At 44.7% G+C, this 27,975-nt stretch overlaps 1 protein-coding gene across 1 annotated transcript in view; it reads right to left on the reverse strand.

Annotated features, from left to right (window-relative positions):
- Positions 1-11,583: 11,583 nt before the first annotated feature.
- Positions 11,584-27,975, reverse strand: part of LOC137217867 (pseudouridine-5'-phosphatase-like) — a 129,252-nt gene continuing 112,860 nt past the window's right edge. The window contains exon 4 of the mRNA XM_067724865.1: positions 11,584-11,679. Coding sequence (XP_067580966.1) covers positions 11,599-11,679 — 81 coding nt within the window. The 3' untranslated portion in view covers positions 11,584-11,598. The remainder of the gene's footprint in view (positions 11,680-27,975) is intronic.

Genomic DNA, 27,975 nt, shown 5'->3' on the forward strand with positions numbered 1-27,975 from the left:
GACTAAATGAACAAACCAGCTCAGAAACAAAGGTTAAGGATTAAAAACAAGTCACAAGGGGCACCGCCCCTACCTCCGTGCCTGTCCGGATGCCTGAGAGCAATACAGTGTTTGGTAGAAGCATTCTTCATGCTAAAAAGAGTAAACATGCCCCTCGTAAATAATACAACAACAAGCAACTGCCTTTACACAGTGGAAACCTACTTTCAAGGAGTCTGAAATATGCTAAGAATTAATAAAACATTTTAAAATGTACTCTGTAATTTGAGTACAAAAAGGAAAATCGATGAATGATTCTGAAAGAGAGAACAAGTGGAGACAATTATTATAATCTTGCATGTATTGAGAACCTCTAACGGTCTCGATGCTGTCAGGCTCACAAAATCCATTCCCCAGGCTAGGGAGCTGTAATTTTAACCCCCGGCAGAGACGTCGCCTGCCGTTGTTGGACCACTGCTTTAATTTGCAGGGTCTGGTGCTGAGAGATTGAAAATAAAGTCAAATAAAATAGCACATACATTCTCATTAAGTTGCCTAATTCCATAAAATGTGTTTGATTGAAATCCTATAGCCCCGTGTTGGAGTCTAGAAGAGACTTCACACACAATAAACTCCAGGCACTCACAATCGTAGGTATTAATGTCCCATAGTTCTGTCTCATGTTCAATCAATCCTTCCCTTTGGGCTGCGGACAATTTGATAAAGTCCAGTGTTCAGATTAGATTCTATTATTTCTGCGACATGAACCTTTCTGCTACACAAAGCAGTCACTTTGGAAAGTTCTTCTTTAGTTAAATGTGTCCCAGAGTGTACATCTAAGTGAGGACAGTCGTTCAAAGATGCAAACTTCTACGCCATGAATTTCTGCCAGTGATAAAGTTTCCTTCAATTTTGCCATGGCCGTTGCAAAGGGCTGTCTTGGTTTTAGTTTTTCCTTTTTCTAGTTCCATACAAGGTTGATATTTAGTGTTTAAAGTTTGCTTTATATGGTTATTGTTGGTCTCATTCTATGTTTTCTGAAAACTCCATCCCTAGTCCAACTCTATGTAAATAGTTTCGTCTCTGACTGACAGGCAATGATGTCTCACCTCTGTCTTAATTCTTCATTCTAAGAATAAATGTTTGCACAGCGATTGAGTTAGGAAGCATTTGACGTGCACTAAGCTACCCCCGGCAGGACAGACAGAAGACGCGGGTGCTGTGATCATCCCCAGTTGACAGACCAGAGCTGGTGCTTCCGAGGAGGTTGAGCTGCAGGTACAGGCAGAGCGGACGTGGCCAGCTCAGACGTGGTCAGTGTCACCTGCAATGGAGAGCATGTGCCGCAGGGCAGCGGAGCCTCTGTTCCACACGGTCACTCGGGGATCCAAGTAGTCACACTCCCTGCGGCTTCAAGGCACAGCCCGCAGGGTCCCCAAGGGTGTCAGTGCTGCCGCCGGCTGGGAGGTACAGGAGGGAATTCTCCTGTTGGGTCTGGCACCCTTCACTTCTGTCAGCTCGGCTTCTGCCTGGGAGGACGGGGTCACACGGGCACACATCCTGCCAAGGAGGCTGGAAATGGGTGTACAGGACCGAACCGAGGCATCATGGAGGACTGACTATCGATGCTGATTGCTGCTGCCTGAATGCCCTTGGATAGATTTAACTGCAATGGATTTAACTAAATGGATCAAACGGACCATTTCCTCACTGCAAACATTTCTTTTCTTTTTTTTTTTGGCCACACAGCATGCAGGATCTTAGTTCCCCGACCAGGGATGGAACCCGGCCTGGCAGTGAAAGTGCTGAGTCCTAACCACTGGGCCGCCAGGGAATTCCTGCAAGCATTTCTTGAGAGAGGACAGGGCCGTCGCCGTGTTCAGGCCAATACTCTACCCGCCAGTGTTTGCTTTCCTCCAGCACGATCAGGCTCTTTGTCTCTTGAGAACAGGAGCGATCCCAAAGGGCTGAGCTGTTCAGTGAGAGGCTACGGTATAGGGCACGTGGACAGAATGAGCCACGTCAGGGGTGTACGGAGTTGGGGGAGAGGACGTTCATTTGCTTTTGCACAGGGTTCCCAGCACCAGAATCCTGGCGGCACTGCACCAGCCTAGGGACCCGCGCCTTGCAGTTACTTGTAAGTAGGTACCTACTGGGCCCCACCCAGTAAGAGTGGCGGCCCCTGTAGGTCATGAGAGACATTTAGAAGCGATAACCATCTGTCCACACACACACTCCCACACGAATGTTCACAGCAGCATGATGCACAACAGCCCAAACACAGAAACTAACCAAGTTCCATCAGCTCATGAATGAATGAACAGGACGTGCTCCATCCCTGCAAGGCGGGGGCACTATCTGATCACAAAAAGGAATGAAGTTGTGACACCAGCTGCAACAGGGATGAGCCTCAAAAACAGGATGCCGAGTGAAAGAGGTCAGGCACTAAAGGTCACAGACCGTAGGAAATGCCCAGCAGCGGCAAATCCAGAGACATGGAGAGGAGACTGGTTATGCGCCGGGGGTGGGAGTGAGTGCTGACGGGGACCGGGTTGCTCTGGGGGAGAATGAAAACGTCCTAAAGTCGACTGTGGTGATGGACGCACAGCTCTGTGAATCTGCTCAAAACTACCGCGTTGTAGAGTTTACGTGTGTGAACTGCGTGCTGTGGGGATTGCATGTCAATGAAGCTGTTACAAAGACAAGCCCCGAAGTGCCTGATGGGGGCGTGCAGTGAGCTTGTCCCGGCGGGGCACTTCCTCCTGGAGACCCCTGGATGCCCTGGGACTCCCACAGCAGCCTCCTCCAGCAAAGTGGCCGTCTCCTGACCGTGACACAATGGCATTCCCTGAGACAGGATTACACACAACATTCCCCTGTACATCCTCAGCTGCTTCCTTCACATGCCAAGTGCGCAGATCCAGCACGCCCAAGGGGCTGAGAATTTCTATCGATGTTCCCACCAAGATCCCTACACAGGGTTCACCCAAGACAGTGTTTGTTTTAGAGAGCAAAACCTTTTGTTTGTTTTTGCTTCTGCTGAGGTTTAGTACCTTTTGTTGTTGTTGTTGAAGTATAGTTGATTTACAACCTTGTGTTAGTTTCAGGTGTACAGCACAGTGATTCACTTATACATATCTATATCTGTATAGATATAGATATTCTTTTTCATATTCTTTTCCATTATGGTTTATCTCAAAATACTGAATATAGTTCCCGGTGCTATATAGTAGGACCTTGTTGTTTATCCATTCTCTATATAAGAGTTTGCATCTGTTAACCCCAAACTCTCAATCTATCCCTCCCCTTCCCCCTCCCCCTTGGCAACCACAAGCCTGTTCTCTACATCTGTGAGTCTGTTTCTGTTTCACAGATAAGTTCATTTGTGTCATATTTTAGATTCCACATATAAGTGACATCATATGGTATTTGTCTTTCTCTTTCTGACTCACTTCACTTAGTATGATAACCTTACTCTAGGTCCATCCATGTTGCTGTAAATGGCATTATTTCATTCCTTTTTTTATGGCTGAGTGGTATTCCACTGTGTGTGTGTGTGTGTGTGTGTGTGTGTGTGTGTGTGTGTATCACATCTTCTTCATCCAGTCATCTGTCGATGGACACTCAGGTTGTTTCCATGTACCCAAGACAATGTTGAACTTTACCCAAACCCTGTGCTCCTGGAAAACAGGGAAGGTTAAGGAATTGCCCCATCCTCTGTGTCCTGGAAAACTGCTGACTGCAAAGAACCTTCCTTCCCCACCTGAGTTAGACAGAACTCCCAGATATTCCCTTTGGGCACCCAGGACAAGGCCCAACACAGACCCTCCAGATTCCCATCCTCTGTCTCATAAATGATGTCCTGAGTGGTTTGTCCCCACAGATGAACTGGAACGAAATGCTTGTGAACCAAACTTGGGTTCAGCCTCTCCCTTTGCCCCCCAGGACCTTGAACTTTGGCCCACCGTCAGTCTGAGCCAGCAGCCTCTCACCCCAGCACAGGGTGCTCTTAGGAAAATATTCTGTGGTCTACATTGGATCATGCCACCCTTTCACCCCACTTCCCTTTGCCTAGTTCCTTCTAGACTACAGGTCAAGGGAATCAACTTTGCTCCTCCTATAAAAAAAGAGGATCCCCTTCTGCTAACTGTTGCTTGCTGACCTTATAGACAGAATGTTGTCCCAAAGGCAATAGCCCCGCTGCCCCTAATGCCACAGTCTCTTTCCCTCCTTCCAAGAATCCTTTTTGAATAAAAGTCTCTCCTTACTAAGTCCGGATGTGTTTCCTTTTTTTGTTCTGACAAGCACAACCCATGTGGGACTTTTAGGGTTAAATTCACAAAGGGTTCCTCCCAACGTCATTGCAAGTTCCGACCCTGGCATGCTTTTTCTCAACCCTGATGGAATCGATTTGTCAATATGTCTCCTTGCTTCATCTGCTGGCATCCCCTCAACCTTTCTGCTTTCTTTTAACGAGCTGAATGAGCCCCCGATAAACAGATTCTCAAAACATAGTAATGCTTGCACAAGCTGTTTAACGTGGAGCTTTTGGAAGAAGGCAAGGGTGCTTTCTGGTAGTGACGGGGCTGACAGTGTGTAATGAGCACTGTGGCCACCTGTAACCACAGTGGATCACAGAGGACACATCCTGGGCTCTCGCATCCCCGCTGAGCAGGGCGTGTAGGGAACCCTGTTCCCTCGGAGTTGGATTCTTCTCTTGGGCCTTTCTTCTCCTTCACCAGCTGATCCGTGCCCAGAACTCCTCCTTGTTGGCTGAGTTACTTTTTATTTGGCACTTCCGTGAAACAGTGAGTGTCTATCAGTGCATCTGTAGCCAGTGGCACCCTGGCCACTGCTGAGAGATGTAGCAGGAATCTGTTTCATCACACGGACCGCTGGAAGGGGAGACGGGGTGGCTGGGAGGTGAGGACGAATTCCTTGGGCAGGGCACAGCCCCTCCCTGCTCAGAGCTGGAGGTGAGGAGTGATTTTCCACCACACAGGGGTGAGGAGGGGCCAGGAGCCCCCGTATGGTGCGTGGAAATGTTCCCTCAGGGAAGTCATCTGGGCTGTTGGTTTTGACCCCTTCACGCTGGACATTTTGTGGGCTGTTCTGAAGAAGGAAACAGGTTCTACAGCCATCACTTCAGTCTCCTGGAAGCTGATTCCATGCATGAGGGAGGAATGGAGTATTTGGTGATGGTTGGCCAGGTTCTTCATCCGTCCTATTTTCCTCCAAAGAAAACGCAATTGTTCCCACCATGCAGGGATACGTGACTGGCATTAGCACGCCTGCTCTGGTACTTTCCCGAGAACTGTGCTCCAGGACGTGGACGGGGGACCTACATCTATATTACAAGCAGTGGACAGCTTTATTGACTAGGCAGGTGCTTTCAGACAAAGTCTTTTGCATAACATAAGAGCAAGTTACTCTTTTCAAATGACCGTAATACTCTTGGTCAAAACCTTTCAATTGAAATGGCATTAGCATACATCTTATTTTCTGGAAAATGTACTGGAAACTGCATGAGAAAGGCACATTCTATATGTTTTCTGGAGAACTAAGCTATTGGATAAAGAGGAAAACCAACTTGTTATGCAACGACCTGATTCCCCACTTTGGGGGATTCAATGACTCAATTGAAGAAATGGGTCTGGGGCTCCTCTGTGTTTAGAATGAGGCACTGTTCAAGTAGCCGGGGATACAATGTTGAATAAGACATGGTCTCATCCCCCGAGACGTTTCTAACCTGCTTTTACAAATATTCCAGTCAAGAATTCCCAACTGCCATGCAAGTTTTTGTTTTTGTTTTTCCGCATAATACCATGCAATGTTAGGGTCTGGATCTGAAAACACTGACAAGAAACAATGAAAAGAAAACAGTGACGTCTACTAGGACCCAGACAGTAGTCCAAAGAATCATAAGCTAAATAACTTTGTCCTCTGTGTGATGTTTTCTTGATTGTTTATAAAACCAGAAGTCGATGCATGTTTTTTGCACTAAATGGTCACAACCCAAGACTCTGTTCTTTGATTTAAGGCTCTTTGGGGTCACTGAAGTGTCATTTGGAAAACTGCTTCCTGACGCATAATGTTATGGTAATGATACCCTAAAGCCCGTGTAAGGGCTCTGCCAGGAGAGCTATTGATTTATCTCCTTCCCAGTATTGTTTTAAAACAAGAGGCAGCTGAGGGTCAAGAGAGAGACTCTGCTTAATGCAACCCTAGGAATTTTCTTCTTTTTTTTTACACACCTGAGAGGAGAAAGGTTGTTCATAAATACTCATTTACAGAAACAATTCGAGAGATGCAGAAAAGGCACATTTGTCTTCCATCTGAGCATAGGATTATACCCTAGGTAACAATGTAGGCGAGGGAAGGGTAGAAAGTGCTGGAATATCGGGGTTATAGCGAGAATCCAAGAGACCTGGATCAAAGCCCAGCTGTGCCACTCACTGATTGTATCCATTTGGGTTATAAATTGGAATTTTCTGAACTTAGTCACCTCACATAAAGCAAAATTACCTGCCTCAAAGATAGCTGTGAGGATTCAATATCATACTGCACGCAAAGGCCAAGGAACAAAGCCTGGTGCGTAGTCTACACTCAGTAAGCTGCACAGATCATTGCTACTGTTATCGTTACATAGGGGCCAGACGCAAAGTGTTTACACATAAGGTGCTGCGTAAGGTGCCTGCTCTCAGTACTTGAGATGGGCGGTGTGATGTGATCATTAATTTTATGTATCAATTGACGAGGCTACGCGGCCCAGTCATTTAAATGTTAGTCCACATGTGGTTTTTTTTAGATGTGATTACATTGAAATTAGCAGACTCTGAGTAAAGCAGATTACCCTCCCATAATGTGGTTGGGCAGGGGATGGTGGGATGGTGGGTGGGTCGTGTCTAATCAGGCGAGGGCCTTAAAAGCAAAGATGAAAGTTTCCCAAAGAAGAAGCAATTCTCTCTCAAGGCTGCCACATAGAATCTCTGCCTGAATTTCCAGCTTTCCGGCCCACCCTGCAGATACCAGACCTGCCAGCTGCCACCATCACATGAGCCAACTCCTTAAAATAAACCTCCTGATGGATACATAGATACAAATACATCTATCTATAGCTACAGATATAACTACAGACAGATAGGTATCTCTGTCCCTACTACCTATCGATAGCTACATCTACACCTATCTATCTACAGAGATAAAGGTGCAGATAGATAGATAGATGAATACAATAGATCTTTATCTATACAACAGCTAATTGTAATTCTATTGAATCTGTCCATCTATCAAAATCTGCCTCCATCTCTCTCTATAGCAATAGACAGATTTAGCTATAGCTAGATAGACACAAATTCCCTGATCTCTACATCTGTATCTAGAGATCCTCTTGGCTCTGTTTCCCTGGAGAACTTGACTAATTCAGGCTGGGAGACTGACAAGTAAATAGACAATGTGAATGCTCTGTGGCGGGTCTCAGCACAGCACAAGGTGCTATGGGAATGTACAGAAGAAGATTGCTCTTTTTGAATCCCGGATTGAATAAGCTGCCCGAGAAGACAGTTGAAAATGAGAACAACCTTTAGTGGGTGGACACAAGGGTCGGAACCCCCAAGGACACAGATGAGGGACAACTAGAGGATTAAGAAGACAAAACAGTGTGATGTGAAGAGGGCATGGAAGCCCAGGGGGAGAGCTCTCCGAAGGGCAGTTTTCATCCTATGGGAATACCACAGGGAGTGTAAGTTAGAGACTGGGAGGTTTGCACCTGGGATTTCAGGAGGGTCTTGGCACTGCATGAAACTTAGATGCAAGGCATGGCCATGGAGGTGGCTGGAGGGGAATGATGGAGAAGGTCCTGCGGGTGAGAAGGGCAAGAGCTCAGTGAGTGCCGTTCCCCGGAGGTGCTCAGGGCAAAGATAAGCGGCCACCCAGCGGGGAGCAGTGCAGGGTAGCGGCAGCCTCAGGGAAGGGCGGATGGTGGAAGAGACGGCGGGTGAACAGGCTGAGAGAGTGGAGGTCCTCAGTGTAAAGGTAAATGTCCTGGAGGTGGGAGAGCAGCGAGAGGCTGGGTCAGGAGCCAGGGCGGAGGGGCCGAAGCTCAGGAGACACAGGCGGGCGCAATGACCAGATGGGCCCAGCTGTCCGGGGCTTCTCAGGAAGTCCTGGTCCACTGGTCTCAGCCTCAGATGCGTGCTGGAACCACCCGGGGAGCTTTTCAGATATTGCTGCCAGGGCCCCACCCCCAAAATGCTCTTGTTGCTAGCCTGTCTCCCTCCTTGATGATTTATGTGCCAAAGACTATCTTTCATCATCACCACAATTGTGCCCACGCAGCCCCGCACTGGCTAACGCTGTTGGCTCACTCCCAGGGTCTACTGAGACCAGCAGCTCCACGGGTACATTGCCCTGTACGCTGACTACGCTTCTTCAACCCCTGGCAGGGCTCCAAAAGACAGCCTGGTCCCCAAAGCATCTGTGAAAAACCCCCTCCATGTGGACGTGGAGGGTGTGGACGCCTCCAAAATCATAGAAAGGTGAGATACCCGATTACCAACCAGCCAGCCACCCACAGAAACTCCCCTGAAGGCACTCGCTCCTGAGGTGGACATGGGCGTTGCACCTCATTTGTCCACAGATGGCCTGGTGTTCCACCTCCCCAAGCCCACAGGGGTCACTGTCTCTTGAGGTGGACATGGGCGTTGCACCTCATTTGTCCACAGATGGCCTGGTGTTCCACCTCCCCCAAGCCCACAGGGGTCACTGTCTCTTGGCAGCTGTATTAAGGGCGACTCTATCACGGTGAGAAACCAAGGGGGTATGAAAGAATGTCCCCACGGGAGGGAGGCCCATTCTAGGAACAAAGGCAGATCTCCCAGCTCTTTGGAACAGATATCTTTGCAAAAGCTAATTAGCCTCTAAACCCTACTCACAACTAAGGCACACAATCTATTGCATCTGACAACATGAAAGGTATAATCATACTTTCCAAGCACAGAGTACTTTCACCTGTTTAAGCAAATCTGAACGGAAAAAAATTATATCGTTTCACAAGTTTTTTACTAAACACCGTAGCTCTAGACAACAGATTTTGACTTAAGTCAGCGATGAGCTCCGTTCATCCAACGTTTAGCCATGTTGTCAAATCAGGTTTTGGAAGGTATGCTGCTATTTAAAACTAAAGGTGGATACAGCACTTACTTAGTGTTGTGGAACTCTGCAGAATGCAAGAAGGGAGCTGCAAAGGGCCTCTTAAAATAAATATGTCCTTTTTGGCAGAAAATACCATTGTAGGGTCCCCCATGGGTAGGGGAGTGGGCAGTGCACAGAAGATGGGCTGACACTGCATTTGAGAGCGGAAAGAATACATCCAGCATGCAGAGTAGACTGGGCTTCCCCTACTGGGCCATACGTGCTGGGCCTCTTTGCATTCACCTTCTAAAATGAAACTTCCCCAGACAATAATTATTCATGTTTTCAAAGAAGAGAATAACCATTGCTCTCCTGGTGTCTCCAAACTCAGAATTTCAGGGTCTAATTCAGACGTACTCACTTAACAAGCCAAGCTTTTATCCATAATATAAGACTAGAGGAAAAGCGAGAATGATTTTTATGATGGGTGGGGTCAATGGATGTCACAGAAACTTTTGGATGCAGCCCCAGTCTTGCACCCCTAGGGTCAAGGCTGCACCACCAACGAGATGGCGGTCGAAGTTCATGGGGCCACTTGGTGGATCCATTTACATAGGTGCTGCTCCTGGAGCTTTACACAGCAGCTCCTATATAATTCTGGACATTAATATGCTCAAGGAGACTTGAGAATAGCCCTTTTGAAGTAAGGTTCAGCATCACTGTCTCAGCTACTTCCTTGGGGAATTCTGAACGTGGGTTCCATTAAAAAAACAATACAGCAGCAAAGGGGCATCCTACCACTGCTTCTTTGGAGATTTCACTCCCACATGATACCTTTTGGATGAGAATCAAAGCTTTTCGTGTACCTACCATTCTAGGAGGCAAAATACCAAGGTGAAAACCCTCCCATGTGATTGTTTGAGCACAGAATATAAACAAAATAATTAGCAACTCAAAGGGCATTTCAAACACGCGCCAACACGGAACCATGCGAAACAGGGAAGGTTCCCGTTTGTAAATTCCGGCTACGCAGACAGACTTTAAGGATTCATATCCTAGGCAACACAAATGTGCTCCGTAAAAGAAATCTTCCCAGAGGCTTTTCCATATTTGCCACAGTTAAGCTTACATTTAAATAAACGCGGAGTTTCTTACCTGTCTACCAAGCGGTCCTTCTGCAAATCAGCTCCCTGCTCTCCACGTCACGCCACGAATGAGCAGAAAGAACCAGATCTCATTGTGGTAACACAGGCTGTCCTCCTCGTGGAAGGGCAGTAGAAACTTCAGCCTCAAGCCTTCAGAACGTAGATGCCAAAGTGTAAAGTGCAATTATCTAAGAAGAGAGGGCTTGGTGGAAAACATCGATGGCCCGCAAAGAGGAAAATGGCATCTTTGACTGAGAGTCAATAGTACACACATTCATGGAGTTTCTTCCCCAGAATAGAGACTGTTTCTATGTTGACACACGTCTTTTGTACCTTAAAGAATGATCAATGAAATACATTTGAGACACTGGAGTGCATTTATGGCAGTCACAGGATAAGTCATTATTTCCATGTGCTGTGGTTTGAGTTTGTGACTTTGGACACATTGATCATTAAGGCAGAGGGGAGATACAAGTATTGACAAACTCTCAGCAGCACCTAAGCTAGGACATCCCAGAGGTGGCTACCCGGGGCCTCTGCTTGGGGCCCCACGTGATGAGGCTCCCAGGTCAGTGATTCGAGGAACCAAAGGCAGGCAGTCTCTCCATCACCTGCGGCTAGAACGCTGCGGCCCTTACCCTCCCAGGCCATAAAAAGCCCCACCATGGCAGAGAGTCAGCACAATGAAAAAGGCATGGGATCCGTACCGAGAATATGAACCTGGGCTCTGCCATTTTGTGGTGCGGTGACCACGGACTTGGCAGGAGTATGGTGAAGGACCTCCTGGAAATTCTTGGATTCCAGGCACTCAAGACCTCCTGTCCTGGCAAAACAAATTCTCCACATGGTCCAGCCCCACTAGCCTGGACACCGAAGTTTAGGGCCAGGGTCCTGGGTTGTCGTGAAATGGTCCTTTCCCCTGATGAGCCCTCATGCAACAGGTGGCCATTAAACATTGCTTAAAGGATGTGAGGCATTAGGGAATACCCCATGGCTATGGTTTCCAGAAGATTCCAGTAAGAGAGGAAACTCTGTCCGCCTTCTTTACTTTTCAAGTCCAATTCTGTAGAGTGCACTGCGCCCTCTGTACATCATGAGGTGTGACATCCTAGAGGCCCTTTGGCTTTTCAGTGATCTCTTTTTTTTTTTTTCGGTACGTGAGCCTCTCACTGATGTGACCTCTCCCATTGCGGAGCACAGGCTCCGGACGCGCAGGCCTAGCGGCCATGGCTCATGGGCCCAGCCGCTCCATGGCATGTGGGATCTTCCCGGACCGGGACACGAACCCGTGTCCCCTGCATCAGCAGGCGGACTCTCAACCACTGTGCCACCAGGGAAGCCCTCAGTGATCTCTTTGATGGAGCCCAAGATGGCCTTCATGCTGAATTCCATCTTCAGTGGGCAGTATCGTATAAAGTTCTTGCTGAAAGAAAAGGGAAAAGAACCACAATCAACAATGGAAACGTATCTGTTTTACTCTGTGCTGTTTAAATTACTGGAATAAAGAAAGTAACCTTAAGTTTAATTTTAGTTTTAATTTGCTTTTAATAAACTTGTCCAGATTGAATTTACCACTAAAGCATGAGAAAATAGCAATAATTGACTCCATTTAGGTCAAATGTTGGCAATGATGTTTGATCAAAGGCAGATTATCTAACAAAGGAACAAATGACAGTGATCCTCCCAGATTAAAAACAACAACAAAGAAAACATAACAAAACCAAAGGGAAAAAAAAAAAAAAAAACTTTCAAGAATCAATTCTGGGCCATCTGAGCCACGGAATATTTTTACAGGTTGGGATGGTAAGTCATGACAGTACTATGAAGAGACCGAAAGCAAAAAGGTAAGGCTTTTGATACAGCTGAAAATGTGAACTGTATTCCACAACCTTGGTTTCCTGTCTCTTGATAAAGAGGCCTGCATTCAATCCTTTCCCAAGTCCATCCGCCAGCCTCATGACCCCTTAACTTTAGATGTCCAGAATTGCACCTCAAAGTAATGCTGAATAGGAGTGCTTGCTGAAGCTCTGGACCAGCTCATTGCAGACAGTGCCAGGATCACATATCAAGGAACAGGCAGAGGATAAGTACCGTTAGACATGAAACAAAGACTCAAGACTCATGGCTGAGAGTTGCTTCTAGCCTAATACTAAGTTATTTAATATTTACTGTTATAAAATGTTATAACAATGTTATAATATATAAAATATAATGTAATAATTTAATGTTATATTATATAACACTGTTATCTTCCAAAGTATGTCTTCTTGCAGCTAAATCAGCAGACAATTGGTACAATTTGACCGCACCAATCAACAGTGATTAAAATATTTCAAAATAAATACAATGCAGGAGTTTTGGAAAGTACCATTTTTTATTTTGTTTAGTTCTTCAGTCACATTTGGTCACTGCCCTCCCCCGCCCTGATCTAGATAACACTAACAAAAATATGTTCTCCACGACTCAGCCTGTCCTAGACATACTGATGAAGAGATCAGAGGGAATTGTTAATTACAGAGTTCTAGACTGTAAGTTTGTTCCACAAACTCCTTGCAGATAAAAATGAAAGTAATAAATTAGCTGTCACCACTTTGGAGATAAAGACAGTGGCATCTCACTGTCATGGGCATTGCTTTATAGGCACAAATGGCATATTGAAGGAATGAAATACGAAGGGGGGAGATATGCACAAACGAAAAATAAGGTTGCTGAATTCATCATGGGTGAGATATTCCTTGGTGTAAAAAAACTGGTTGTGCAGCTGTGATCCTGCAGCAGTGCCTGCATAGAAATGTTTAAAATGTGTTTTTAAATGCACATGCTCCTAGAAGCATTTTACTGAAAGATGAAACACAGCATCTGGTCTCCTGCTCCGTCACCCTTCTCAGAGACAGATTCAAGCATCTCCAGGTAATATCCATGAATTCTGAGGTTAGTGATGGAAATCGATGTTCCATCCCTGCTGAGAACGAGAAGTGACTGCAAGTCCAGGACCAAGTAAAGTTGAACCCCAACAGTTCAGGCTGGTCCTCAGTAATGGTTCCAGGGTGAAAGGCACATCTTTAACCTTGGTATCACTGTTATAACTCTTCATTTATTTTTATCCTGTTTATTATTTTTCAATATACTTTTAAAATTTCCCCATAAAGTCTTTTCACTAATTTTTTTTCTATTTATTACTAATCCTTTATATTTTGGGGACTTGTGCAAAAGATATTTTCTAAAAGCGTGGTGTGATCTAACAATTGCCGGCATATAGACATACAAGTGATGTGAATATTTATGTTGTATCCAGCAACCTTGATAAACCCTCATAGATTCTAACAATTCATCTAAATATTCTTTGAGATCTGAGGTTTTCAGAGTAGACAATGAATAAGCTCTGGAGGATAACAGCCTCTTCCTTTATAATATTCATACGTCTCGTTTTATTTTTTCTTATATCATTGAGCTGGCCTTTAGTACTGCCAGCGCAAAGCTGAATGGGGGTTGTAATAGAAAGCATTCTTACTCCTGGTCTTAAACAGGAATACTTTTACCTTTTCACTATCAAATATAATACTGAGTTTCAACTCGTTTTTTTTTTTTTTTTTTGATAGATATTATTTATCAGTGTAGGAAAGTTATTTTCTATCCTTAACTGCTAAGGATCTTTTTTTTTTAATAAGTCAGGAATAGATATCGACTTGATCAAATGATTTTTCTTCATCAGTTAAGATAATCATACAGGTTTTTCACTGGTAATTAATAGACTGATCTTTCTAATGTTGATCCAGGTTTGTATTACTAGGATAAATCTTTTTTTTTCATGATTATTATTCTTTATAGCTTGCTAGATTGTTTTGTTAATATTCTGTTTAAGATGTCTATCTCTCTATTTAATAGGATTTATTCTCCTTGGATAATTTAGTTATTAAAGTTAGGCAGTCTCAAAAAAATGAGTTAAGTTTGTTTTCTTTGTTCTCTGGAAGAGTTGTAATAGTTTGAAATTACTTGTTGATTGTTAGATTTAACATATAAAACCATCAGGGCACAGGCTTTTCTTTGGGGAAAGTTTTCATTTTTTGTTTGTTTTTGTTGTTGTTGTTTTTACAACTAACTCAGTTTTTATAGTTTATTTCTGCTTGAGTCAGTTACATTTTTCTAGAATTTTGAACATTTAAGTTTTCAACTTTATTGCTATACAGCTGAAAATGCTATGATTTTATTATCGTCTTGACCTCAGAAGCATCTATACTTTAAGAAAATAGTTTATATTTGTTCTCTCCCCCACCACCTTCTCTTTTCCTCTCCTCCCCTCCCCTCCCCCACTCTTCCTTTCTCTTCCCTTTCCTTCCCTGTCCCCTGTCTCTCTCCTATTCAGTCTTGCCAGAAGTTTTCCAGTCTTACTAATTTATTCTTTCTGACTTGTGGAAGTTTTAATCTGTTGTTCTTTTCCTAACTCCCTGTGCTAGATGTTCAACTCATTGATTTCCATCCTATTCCTGTCCTCATATAAACATTTAAGGCTTTAAATTTCCCTCTCAATACTGCTTTATTGCATTCCCCTTTAAAAAGTATATAGTGCTATTATTGTTTATCTATATTTTCAATTTCCTTTATGACTTCTTTTTTGACCCACACAGTTGTTCTTTTCTTAAGGGTGTGCTTTAAAATTTCTATATGGAGATTTTCTATTTATCTCTTTGTTCCTGATTTCTAACTTAATGCATTATGGGGAGAGAATGTGACATATCCTATGAGCGTGATGAGATTTACCTGATAATCTGCTTAATGAACTGTGTTCAATTGTCAAAATTATTCCTTATATTGTATTGAGATACGTATCTTTCGTTTGCAGGCTGCAATGTCCTTTCGCTAACATGAAACGCGTGATTTCTTTTCATTGTATTTTCTGTTTTAAAAATTTCCACAATATAGGGCAGTTATTGAATTGCTGAGCAATGTTAAAAAAAATTCATTCAAGTATGTTGATAGAGTGCTTAGTACATGCTCATTATGTCTGTACACTAGGCATTAAGAATACAGGGATGACAGAGACTAACACAGTGTTTGTTCCCATGGACTTAACTTAGCATCTAGATGGGCAGAGAGATAAGTGCTCCCATAGTTATTTAGTTATTGTTGTGTTAAATGTCACAGAGGGAAAGTACAGTGTGCTATGATGCAGGTTCTTTCTGAGATCAAGTACAGTGGCTATAGCATGCGAGTCATCACTAGCTGTACTCAGAGAAGTCTTGGCACAGAAACACCAGAGTCACCCAGGAATATGACTCATCAAGTACAGGTGTATCCCTCTAGCCTGCTGTGTCTCTCCTCCTCTCCCCACTCCTTATCTCCACCAGTTCCTAGTGATTTGTCCTCTTTTCCTCTTCTTCCACTTACCCGTTCATTTTTTGGTTCCTAACCACCATAGTGGTCTTTCTCTGAAAACATGTTACGTACTGGAAGCTGGGGACAAACCTCCACAACTCTGCAGGTGTGATCTGTTCAGCAGAGTTTCTGATGTCACTCACACTCCATCAATTGGTTTTTTCCAAACCAAAAGTTACATGGTTTACCAAATTTTGCTCTTAACTGAGGATGTGCATATATAAATATGAAAGAATATTTTAAGTAGTTACCATGCTCTCTGTTATTATAATGAATGCAGTCACAAAATGAGGTCCAAAGTAAGGTCATTTCCATTTCTGTCATGTTCAACGTCAACATTCATTTGTATTGTAATTGTGTGAGATTATGTGAGGCTTTTTGTGTGTGTTTTTGTTTGGTTGTTTGGTTTTGGTGTCTGGTTATTTTTGTTTTTACCATCGATCAGCCCTGTCCCCACAAGCTGGTACTTGAGTGGCTGGTGTATCTGAGCAGAAAGTGGCACTTTGCTGCTATCGGTCTCCATCTTGTGAGATTCATTCCACTGATCCAGGCCAGCAAGTCTCCTCTGGACCTTGTTCCTTCTTTTCTCTTTTTCATTCCTGTTTCTTCTGGTCTCAGTTGTGTCATTCAATGCATTCGCTAATCACTACTGTGCACCCCTGATCAGCAGGCTATCCCTTGCCTTGTCCAAGTCTCCCCAGCTGAGATGGCCAACAGGAGGGCCAGAGGGAGACTATGAGAAACATACTCCAGCTGCACATCCGTCCCTTAGTCATCAGTTTCAATAATGTTAAGTTGATCTTGGTTGATCGCAGTCCTCAAGGCTAGGACTGAAAACACTGTCAAAACTCTGCTCAGACGGAGATCGTGTCCTTCAAGCCAACTGCATTTCTGGTATTTATTAGTCCAGTGAAATGAGTCTTGGCTGGCAGGACTGTTAATGACGAGCCCACCCTGACTCACAGTGACCCCCACTTCCGTAGTTAAGGGCTCACCAACCGCCTTTTTAAAGACTCCGTCTCCAGATGACGCTCAGGGAGGACACTAAGCTCACGTTCCCTCAGAGCTTTGGCTTCCACAGCGATCTCAAGCGAGTTCTAACCACCAGCTGCAGCCTCCTCTTCTCAGCTGTCCCCGCTTGACCTCTTGCTGGCATTGTATACTGTCAACCACCCCATCTTTCTTGGTCACACATTTGTGCAATTCATCTTCTCCTTGGTCTTTGAAAAATCAGAACATGTGTTCACTTTCAGTCTTGGGGATGGAAATCTCTGCTGTCTTATAATGATTTCTCAACATTGCCAGTGATGATTAGTCCGGACAATGCATAAGTTCTTTTGAGAAGCAGCTTATCCAGGCTAGAAAATCGCTCCTCCATAACTAGGTTTCCCTTATAACCTCCTTGTGGTCTTAGGATTTTAAGGTTCTTCTAAATGTTAATTTCACAATTACCTGTAATTACCTGACTTCTCAAAGTCAGAGAAGAGGAAGCAAAAATGAAAGTCCAAGAGATACTCCCCCTTGTGAAAAAACTAGGCAATGGTTCTTAGCACTATTTAGGTGATGGTACACCTGGAATGTAAAATACTGTTTGTTTGTACAGCACAAGCTAGCACAGCATTGTGAAGCAATTATACTCCAATAAAGATGTTTAAAAAGTAATAAATAAAATAAAATACTGTCTGTGAAACGCCTTGATATAATGAAAGACCATGATCATTGGTAGCTATTTTCATCTTACAATCAATTTGGCCAGCCAAAGGTATTATATATGACAAGTACTCTAAAGCAGGGGTCCACAACCCCAGGCTGCGGACCGGTAGTGGTCCATGGCCTGTTAGGAACCGGGTCGCACAGCAGGCGGTGAGCAGTGGGCGAGCGAGTGAAGCTTCATCTGCCGCTCCCCATGGCTCCCCATCACTCCCATTACTGCCTGAACCATCTCCCCTCACCCCTGGTCTGTCGAAAAACTGTCTTCCATGAAACCGGGCCCTGGTGCCAAAAAGGTTGGGGACCGTTGCCCTAAAGAACATATAAAAACTACAGCTATGAACAAATACATATACCTTCCCAGCACAAGATATCAAAGTCATCCCATTCTGGGGTTTTCTGCTAACACAGACATACCTCAGAGATATTGCAGGCTCAATTCCAGACCGCCATAATAAAATAAATATTGCATTAAGAAACAAAGACAGATTTTTTGTTTCCCAGTGCATGTAAAAGTTGTGTTTACACTACACTGTAGTCTATTAAGTGTGCAATAGCATTACGTCTAAAAAAACAACGTACATACGCCAATTTAAAAGTACTTTATTGGGACTTCCCTGGTGGTCCAGTGTTAAAGAATCCATCTTCCAATGCAGGGGATGTGGTTTGATCCCTGGTCGGGGAACTAAGATCCCACATGCCACGGGGCAACTAAGCCCAGGTGCCACAACTACTGAGCCTGCATGCCTCAACTAGAGAGCCCAAGTGCCACTAACTACATAGCCCACGCACTCTGGAGTCCACGCACCACAACTAGAGAAGAGAAAACCCGCACGCCACAACTAGAGAGAAGCCCACGCGCCGCAATGAAAGATCCCACATGCCACAGTGAAGACCCTGTGTGCCACAACTAAGACCCGATGCAGCCAAATAAATAAATATATATATATTTAAAAATGAAATGAAATGAAACAAAAATACTTTATTACTAGAAAATGCTAACCATCATTTGAACCTTCAGCGAGTTGTATTCTTTTTGCTGGTGGAGAGTTTAACATGTTGCAAGAATTACCAAAATGGAACACAGAGAGTCGAAGTGAGCAAATGCTGATGGAAAAATGGTGTCAATAGACTTGCTCAATGCAGCATTGTCACAAACCTTCAAACTTTGTAAAAAGCGCAATATCTGTGAAGTGCAATAACATGAGGTCTGCCTGTAATTGCTTGCTTCCTATTTATTTATTGAACAGAGGAGGTTAGTACTTAAAAATAAGAGAAGGCAGGGACTTCCCTGGTGGTCCAGTGGTTAAGAATCCACCTTCCAAGGCAGGGAATGCAGGTTCCAGCCCTGGTCGGGGAACTAAGATCCCACATGCCATGGGGCAACTAAGCCGACGCGCTGCTACTACTGATCCCATGCACCCTGGAGCCCGTGCACCACAACTAGAGAGAAGGCCACGTGCCACAACTAAGGCTCGATACAGCCAAATAAATTAATAAATATTTTTTTTAAAAAAAGAGCGAGAGAAGGCAGAGGATGCCAAACAATTAGGAAAAAGAATTATGAGAGGAAATATTTTAAATTGAGACTATTTTGTTATTCAAGTTAATTCTGGTGAGTTGTGAAAAGACTATGGCCATCACATAATTTTAGAAGCAAGGATCCAAGGCAAACTTGGTGTGCACAGGACACCTACTAAGCTAGGTGGGTCCCCAAAGCTTCCATTACCTACTTGAGACAAGCAGTTACCTGAGTGGAGCTAGTTCTCACCTATTGTTCTACTTTGGGAATTAGTGGCTTTTCTGAGGGAAAAAGTCAGTAAAATCCATTATTTATTTCTCATACTCCTCGATCTCTATTTCATAGAAGGAATAAAGACAACGTCAGATTCACCTAAAGAAAGACAAATGTTTGCAGAAGGCAGACAGATGTGAAGTGCTCCAAAGCAAAGGAGAAGTAGTTAGATGCCATGGGATGGAGAGATTTTTGATTTCTCAAGTTTGTTATCGCCTATGTATTTCCCCCTTACAGATTACCACTTAAGCCCTTAAATAACTAATGAGTGTATATTCCTTTTTTCCAGGAGTATCATGGAATTGGCACTCAGGAATGACTGTCAAACCATAGCTTAGTTTTGGGGACAAAAAAGCAAGAGAAACATCAAGAGATGGAAAGGACACTGGCAGCTACAAAGAATAAATAAGAACTCGAATTTCCTGAGCCCTGGGGGGTGCGGGGGGAATGGCTAGGGAGTAACACTCAGCCAGCCCTGAGAAGTACCTGTGAAGCCCTCCCACATTTGGCTAGCAAATCCGAAAGGACACAGGTAAGGTCTTCTCTCTGAGTTCTGGCTATAATATTAACTGAAAGGCCCTTTTGTTACTTTTCATATTTTGAGATGCCTTACCTCATTCTTGGCTTAAGACTTCCTAATACTTCTCTTGAAAATTTCTGCAAAAATGTTCTATTCCTTAGTTGCTTATATGCCCCTCCTGTCATATTAAGTCCATGTTCTCCTGATGTCTAAGTTCATCTAGAGGGCTTCTTCCTGATTTCTTTTGAAATGTCAGCCTACTTGTATTCACTACGATTATTTGCCATTGTACTGTCATGTTCTCATTTTTGACAAATGCCTGTCCATTCTCTGTTCTTGCTCCACACAGAAATAAATGAGTTCTTTTTGATTGTCATCTTTTTTTTTTTTTTTTTAAAGAAAGCCACACCTGTCTCTGAAACTCAGACTTCCCCATAACATCCCTGTGAGCCCATGAAAAGACGGTGGATTCCTCCCTGGTTAGGTGATCTTCATGTTATTCCTGTCAACTCTTCTTTTGCATTATCTTCATGTTTTCCTGCTGTATCTCCCTTTCTGTTTGTGAGAGGACCAATTATACCTACCTTGCACACTCTGTGCCAGTGTCTGCTGTCTCCTAGCATTTTTTCCTGTCAGCACTTTGCATTGTAATACGTCCCTGCTCACAGTTAGCAGGGGTCTCCCTGCCTCAAAAATCCAGCATTGTTTTTTGGAAGGGTGAAAACAATCACCAAGATCAGCATTGCAGGCTCGTTACCATCGGTAAATTCTCCTCCATCATGACGTGTGTGTAGCCTGCACCTCACAAAGGTGCTGCATCTGAATGCTTCCCTGACTGATCCTGCTTCTTTTCTGCATCCTGTCCTTTGGTCCCCACTTTGCCTTTTCAAGCAAGGTTTTGCCTTTGGGGCTTTACCACCTATGCTGAAGACTATATTGGAGGTGTTCCCTCTCCCTCAGTATGTCCCCTTCACACTGCCCAACTTTTACTTTAATGGGCAGCGTTTCTTCATATACTGTGGTTCAGCATCTGTGTGGTTATTCACCTCATCAAAGATGGGATTTAATTTTAATCTTTTCTTTCTCTTCATTGTTTTCCATTCCTTTAGTCAGGAAAGGAGAAATATCAATAACTAGGCTTATGAATGGAAAACTTACTTTTGTTTCTAAAATTATGAAGGATAAAATGAATATAACATGCTTGTTCTCCCTATTGTAACTGCTGTACAATTTCATATGGATTTCTTATATGTTTTTAATATTTTATTTTATTTTATTTATTTATTTTGGCTGCATTGGGTCTTCGACACTGCGCATGGGCTTTTCCCTAGTTGTGGCGAGCAGGGGCTACTCTTCGTTGCGGTGCACGGGCTTCTCATTGCACTGTCTTCTTTTGTTGCAGAGCACGGGCCCTAGGCACCTGGGCTTCAGCAGTTGTGGCGTGTGGGCTCTAGAGTGCAGGCTCAGTAGTTGTGACGCACGGGCTTAGTTGCTCCGCGGCATGTGGGATCTTCCCAGATCAGGGATTGAACCTGTGTCCCCTGCACTGGCAGGCAGATTCTTAACCACTGCACCAGGGAAGTTCTATGTTTTTAATATTTTACTGTGTGGTCCATTTCCCCTACTAGACTGCCAACTCCATCAGTATTGGTCCATCTTGCATATGTTGGTCGAGCGAGTTGAATCAGCCCAATCAGAGAAAAGGTCTTGTGATCTGCTGATTTCATACAAGTCCTTGGGGTGGAAGGAGCAATATAAATTTGGTCACATTTACTTTTGTATACAAGACTGACACTATTAGGATGATTGATATCATTCTATATCGCTGTTATTCCCCTCCATTTTCAAAATGAGCTGCTATCATATCTACTTCAAACTGACTCCATCTGAATATGAACAAGTGCATTTGACATAATTAGTGTAGTTTGGTCAGGTTCTAGGAAGGACTTTTAATTTCCTTTGTTTCACTTTCCATGGAAGCCTTTCTTTCACGTCCTCCTGTTTATTTTTACAAACCCAGAGATACCTGCTGGGCCACGAAGAGACTCAGCTTGGTTATACCTTGCTTCATATTTTCGGCATTCTTTTCCATCGTCCTGTAGATAAATTAACATCAGAGAATTTGGGAACAGGAAGTAATCCTAGAATCTGTCAACTCCCGCTCCTTTACTTTACAGGCTGAGGAACAGAGGCCAAGATGCTGCGAGACGCATGTAAGTTCTCACAGCTGGTGAGCAGTAGAGCTCATTTTCCTGAGATCCAGTCTCATGTTCTTTCTACTACACCCCCCGCCTCTATTTTGAACTTGAGCATCAGCCGAGTAGAAAAGTACGTCTGATGTAATTGCAATTGTGTCCTTGGAAGTATACAGCATCACCCTCACACTCAACAACTTGTTGGCAGGGATCCAAACGTCTGTCTTACCTCCAAGTAAAAGTAAAATATGATGTATGTCATTAGCACAAATATGACATTTAGGTAAATTCAGGGCACGCTGAAGACTTCATGTTTATGGTGATGAACATCTTTTTATTTCTTTCACGTAGATGTCCTTTCTTTATGTTTACCACAGTTTCAAATTCCTTTCTTTGCAGAAGATGATATACTATAGCAGAATATTTTTACTTTGTCACTCACTTTTGTTTTCCTATTTTAAATGATTTCTTAAAAATATATCAAATAAATGGTGAAGATAATGGTTTGAGGAAGGTTATTTAAGCAGCTGACTTTGGCGGTCACAAAAAAGACACTTAACTGCAGGGTAGGCAAGAAAATAAAGACAGACCAAAATTCAAGTGCAAGTGATTTGGGTTTGGGTGGCCAGCTGGATAATAATAGCCAAAATGCAACTCCATCTGTGGCAATCGGAGAGGAAAATACTTTCCTTGAGCACAAGAGCACCGGCAAGCCGTGTACTGCAGAAGCATGATGTCGAAAGGGTAAGGGACTCATGATATTGGAGGCACTCCCACAAACCTAAGCCCGATGGCTTTGGCAGCAGAGAGAAGAGAGAAAAGCCAAGCAGAGGCAAATGGGAACAAAACAAGCGACAGCCATCCACGCCACCCTTATAAGCACAGAGAGGCAATAAACCTGTCAGCGGGCTTTCCACGCAGAGTCTCCCCAGGCTAAGATGTAGTAACAATCAAAGGAGGTTTCCAGGCTTACATTCTTTATGCTTGGTGCTAAGTAAGCATCCTGGGACAGCCGCACATCGCATGTCTCCTATCACATCGCATGTCTCTGCCCATTTTGGGGGCACACCAGTCCTGATGTTCTAACTTGACGTCTTCAGTAGGACAGGCTGTCCCTGCAACTGCCCGCCCCTGTGGCACTGCCATTTCTAGCGAGGCGAGGTCTCCCTCTGCTTCCTCCCCACCTCCCCTCGGCTGCTAAGAAGAGACCCAGCTGCTACCCTCTCCCTCTCTGGAGCTTGGAAAACCCTTCCCTTGTTCTGATGGACATGTTGGAAACAGTTAGCAGGGGGTGGGGGTTAAGAGTCAAACCTCACAGAGTGCTTTTGGATAGGAGAGGGAGATTAGGAAACTGGAACTTAGTTTTCTACCGATGCCTCTTTTTAGAATTTTCTACTATTTGGCTAGAGACTGCCAAGGTTGGTTCTAAGGAGTGATTTTTCTCTTAACTAGAGACTGAGCTGGGCACTTCATGCTAAGAAAAGACATGGTGCTTGTTCTTGAAGTGTCCCCAGGCCATTGGGACAGATGGACAATAGACAGCGCTCAGGGATGTTAGGTAACAAATGGTGGAATGCCACCAGAGCCCAGAGGGGAGCAGCCGGTTCAACCTGGGGTTAGGGAGGGGCGCTTGAAGCAGCGACCCCTTGAAGGGGCTCAGGATTTAGACCTCTGTCTAAGCATTTCTCAGGAAGGAGAAAGAACAAAGTTGGGAAATAACACCACGTGCATGTGTGTATATATGTGAAACCTGGTAAGACATTTGGCCCTATCCAGAACATCCATAAGACATTTGGTCCATGCCAAAAGGTCCTTGATATTTGGTCTCTCCAAAACATCCTTCAGCATATTTGGTCCATGCCAAATGGCTCTGGACAGGACCAAATATCAAGGACCTTTGGGCTTGAATCAAACGTCTCCATGGATGTTTCAGACAGAACCAAATATGACAAAACATCAAGGACCTTTTAGTGTGGTGCAAACGTGGATGTTTTGGACGGGACCAAATATGACCAGATATCAAAGACATTTTGGTGTGGAGCAAACGTCTTATGGAGCAAATGTTTTATGGATCCAATGTCTTTTTAAAAAAATATTTATTTATTTTATTTACTTTTTTGGCTGCATTGGGTGTTAGTTGCTGCACGCAGGATCTTTCATTGCAGCGCGGGCTCTTCATTGTGGCACACGGGCTTCTCTCTAGCTGTGGCATGTGGGTTTTCTCTGTCTAGTTGTGGTGTGTGGGCTCCAGGGCGCGTGGGCTCTGCAGTTGTGGTGTGCGGGTTCCAGAGCGCGTGGGCTCTGTAGTTTGCGGCATGCGGGCTCTCTCGTTGAGGTGTGCGAGCTCAGCAGTTGTGGCATGTGGGCTTAGCTGCCCCACGGCACGTGGGATCTTAGTTCCCCAACCAGGGACTGAACCCGTGTCCCCTGCACTGGAAGGCAGATTTTTTACCACTGGACCACCAGGGAAGTCCCTATGGATCCAGTATCTTAAGGACATTGTGAAGAGGACCAAATGTCTGCTAAGTCAGTGAACGTAGGGTGTGAGTTGATAGGAGAGTGCCCTTTTGCTGGGAGTCAGTAGATTCTGCAGTGCAAGTTTGGGTGGGTTTGCAAGGAGGACTAAGACAGCAGAAGTCCTCCTTCGCCTGCTGCCCCACGTCCCAGAGGAAACGGGAGCTCTGCCCCGCTTTCTGCCGCTCTGAGGACAACCACCACGGAGGGCCGGCTGCTTCCCTGGGTCCGTGCTCTACCTTCCACTAACCGGCTGGACTATCTCCATTTTCACCTAGGACTTGGTTTTTCCTCCTCCTGCATCATATCCTTTTTTTTTTTTTTTTTTTTTGTGGTACGTGGGCCTCTCACTGCTGTGGCCTCTCCTGCTGCGGAGCACTGGCTCCGGACGCGCAGGCTCAGCGGCCATGGCTCACGGGCCCAGCCGCTCCGCGGCATGTGGGATCTTCCCGGACCGGGGCACGAACCCGTGTCCCCTGCATCGGCAGGCGGACTCTCAACCACTGCACCACCAGGGAAGCCCTATCCTTTTTTATTTATGTATTTAATGAAAACAGCTGTGAAGAACGATGTAGAACTGCCGCTGAAGTCAGGATTCTGGCTCCCGAATTTCCATTGTGTCACTTTGAGGAAATGACTCAACACCTGGGGGCCTCAGTCTGCCCCAAAATGAAGCGGCGATTACAATACATCTCCTGGGATGAAATGAAGTCACCTATGACCAGACACAACAGGTGACCAGCGAGAAGAAGTTTATTGCTGCTCCCAAGTGAATGGTGATAAACAGAAGCGCTAGACCCGCGGTCAGTGAGATTTTCCCATCAAGGGCCAGAGAGCAAATATAAGGACCTTTGGACTCCATTTCAGCTATTTCTGCAGCTCTCGCACGAACACAACCATGGACAGTAATAACTAAGGAATGCGTAGGATTGTGTTCCCACGAAACTTTATTTACAAACACAGACAGTGGGCCGCAGTTTGCTCACTCCTGTTCGATCGCTAGAACGTTTCCTTGGGGTCATGATATCCGATTTATGTTATTAGGCAGTTCGTCTTAGTTGCTATCACATATATAACATCAATCCAGCAACCCGGTGGGGTGCGTATTAACTGTCTTTCCTTTTGCAACAAAAGCCTTGTGATGCTAAGTAATGGACTGAAACTCACATGACCAAGCTGGCTGGAAAGTGAAACCCCCTTGTGGTTAATCTCCATGCCCGGGAGCTGGTCCCCTTACGGTGTTTCCTTCCTAACTTGGTGCTTAATGTTTCCTGGTGACGCTGGTGTTCTCTGAGGAAGACAGGTGTCCATTCTTCCTGTGGCTCTGATATTTCTAGCCTAGCCTCTTTCTTCAGGCCACCTCTAGGCAGGCTGGGTTTTGCACTTTTCTTTGCAGCCTCGTTCAGTGCACACCTTCTGGGCTTTCTCTCCTCTGTTCTCTGTGGACCCATCATGCCCTACCCGCATGGCACTCACAGGTTTCATTCTCTTTGTTGGTGACTTTAAGTTTTTCAAGTTTCCACATTAAGTGGTGACTACCCCAGAGTAGACTTCTCAGCCCTTAATTTAATTTTGCCTGGAGAGGAGATGTAAGGTGGGGTCTTGGCAGCTGGAGGAGAAGGTGGTATTCAAAGTCTCTGATTCGTAGGGGCTCAACGGCCCATCTCTGCCTCGGGTCTGAGGCTGCAAATAGAATTCCGCTTTCGGGACATTCGAAGGCAGAAGAAAATACAATGTGAACCCAATTTACTGTCTTCTGACACCTCTACATCTATAGTTCGTATTTGGTAGAGTCTTCACCACCCTCGAGGGCTGGCAGCGCCCAGGATGCTCGTGTTGCTGGAAAGCCCAAGAGAGAACTCTAAATTCAGAGCCAGATGTCACCACACAAACAGCAAAAAGCAAAAGTGAAGTTCAGACCACAGCCCTTGGCAACTTCCCAAGTTTTCTACTTCCTGGTGCGGTTACGCCTTTAACATGCTTTCAAGGGCGTCCCTTCTTCAGGGGACAGTTTATTATATCTTTATGAAAGTACAAGCCCACTTCTTTCTGTCTTCTCGGGCTCAAGGGGGCGGTCGTAATCCGCCGGAGGTTTTGCTGTGATAAAAGCCTAACTGGGAGAGTGTGTGGGTCCCCTGCGCCGTCTGGGGTTGGAGCCGGCAGGTGCGCTCTGGATGCAAGAGCTGAGTGACAAGGGACACACAAACCCAGGCCAGCTGGTGGGGCAGCTGGGTTGCTGCTGCCGGGGGGGCGGGGGGGCTCCCAGCATCTCTACAGGGACGAGGCTGCCTCCAGAGTGGCCAGCCTGGGGACAACTTCCTGAAGGCTTTTGACACACCAAAAGCACTCTTAAAATAGAACTTGGAGAGGTACCAAGCACATTCATTTTAAAAAACACTAGCCCTTTAATAGCCAGAAAGCGATGACATGTAATAAGGATGTAAGGGCCAGAAAGGCACTGATTTCTCCATTCTGTGGATTCAGTGGGCCCGTTGCTATTAAACCACCCAACTTTTGTTCCAGTGTTTCTGGGATTATGCTGCCGAAGCAGAGCCCTTGGGTAAGCAAACCGTGGAACTCAGCGAGTCCTTAGAATTCTGGTCCTTGAGGCAGGGTTTTCCATGGATTTACAGGCAGTATTCTCCTGGTCAAACCCTGGGTTTCCTGGACGACAAAAGAATTTGGCTGTTTTTCAAGCCTGCGGTGAAACAATTCAATTAATGTAGCAGGAGAGGGGTGGGTATCTCCCTGCATGTTACTAGTTGTCTCTGATTCAGGGACACTTTTACTTATTTATAGGAATTTAGAGAATGGTAGGAAGACCCTGAACTAAAATTTAACCCAAGTAAAACTCCTTAACACATTTCCCATTTAATTTTTCTGCATAGCACTTAGAGCACTATATATTTTACTTTTCTTTAAAAAAATACTTAACAGCTTTATTGAGATGTAATTCACATAAAATTCACCCATTTCAAGTATACAAGTCAATGGCTTCTGGCAGGTTCACAGAGTTTTGCAACCATCACCACAGCCAGTTTCACATCATTTTCATCACCCCACAAAGAAACCCTGTTCCTGTAGCCATCACCCCTACCCATCTGTGCCTCCAGTCCTAGATAACCATTCATCTAATTTCTCTCTCTGTGGATTTGCTATTCTGCACACTGCAAACAAACAGACTCACACAGTATGTGTTCCTTTTGTGCCTGGCTTCTTTCACTGAACATGTTTTCTTGGTTCATCCACACTGAAGCATGTCAGAGCTTCATTCTTTTTTATGGCTGAATAATATTCCATTGTATGGACAGATCACATTTTATTTATCCAGTCATCCACTGATAGACATTTGGGTTGTTTCCACCTTTTGGCTCTTGTGAATAATGCCGCAATGAACATTTGTATCCAAGTTTTTTTTGTGTGTGTGTAGGTGTCTTCATTTCTCTTGGGCATATACCTAGGAGTGGAATCGCTGAGTCATGTGGTTATGCAATTTTCCCCACAATAACAAAAATCAGGGAGACTTAATGGTGAGAGGTAGACGGAATAGGGTGGAATTCAGGAGGTGCTGGCAACCTTGCATTTTGAGATGGTGGCTGAAGTGTTGTTATT

This window comes from Pseudorca crassidens, chromosome Y (genome assembly GCF_039906515.1).
Source record: "Pseudorca crassidens isolate mPseCra1 chromosome Y, mPseCra1.hap1, whole genome shotgun sequence".
Classification (NCBI taxonomy): Eukaryota; Metazoa; Chordata; class Mammalia; order Artiodactyla; family Delphinidae; genus Pseudorca; species Pseudorca crassidens.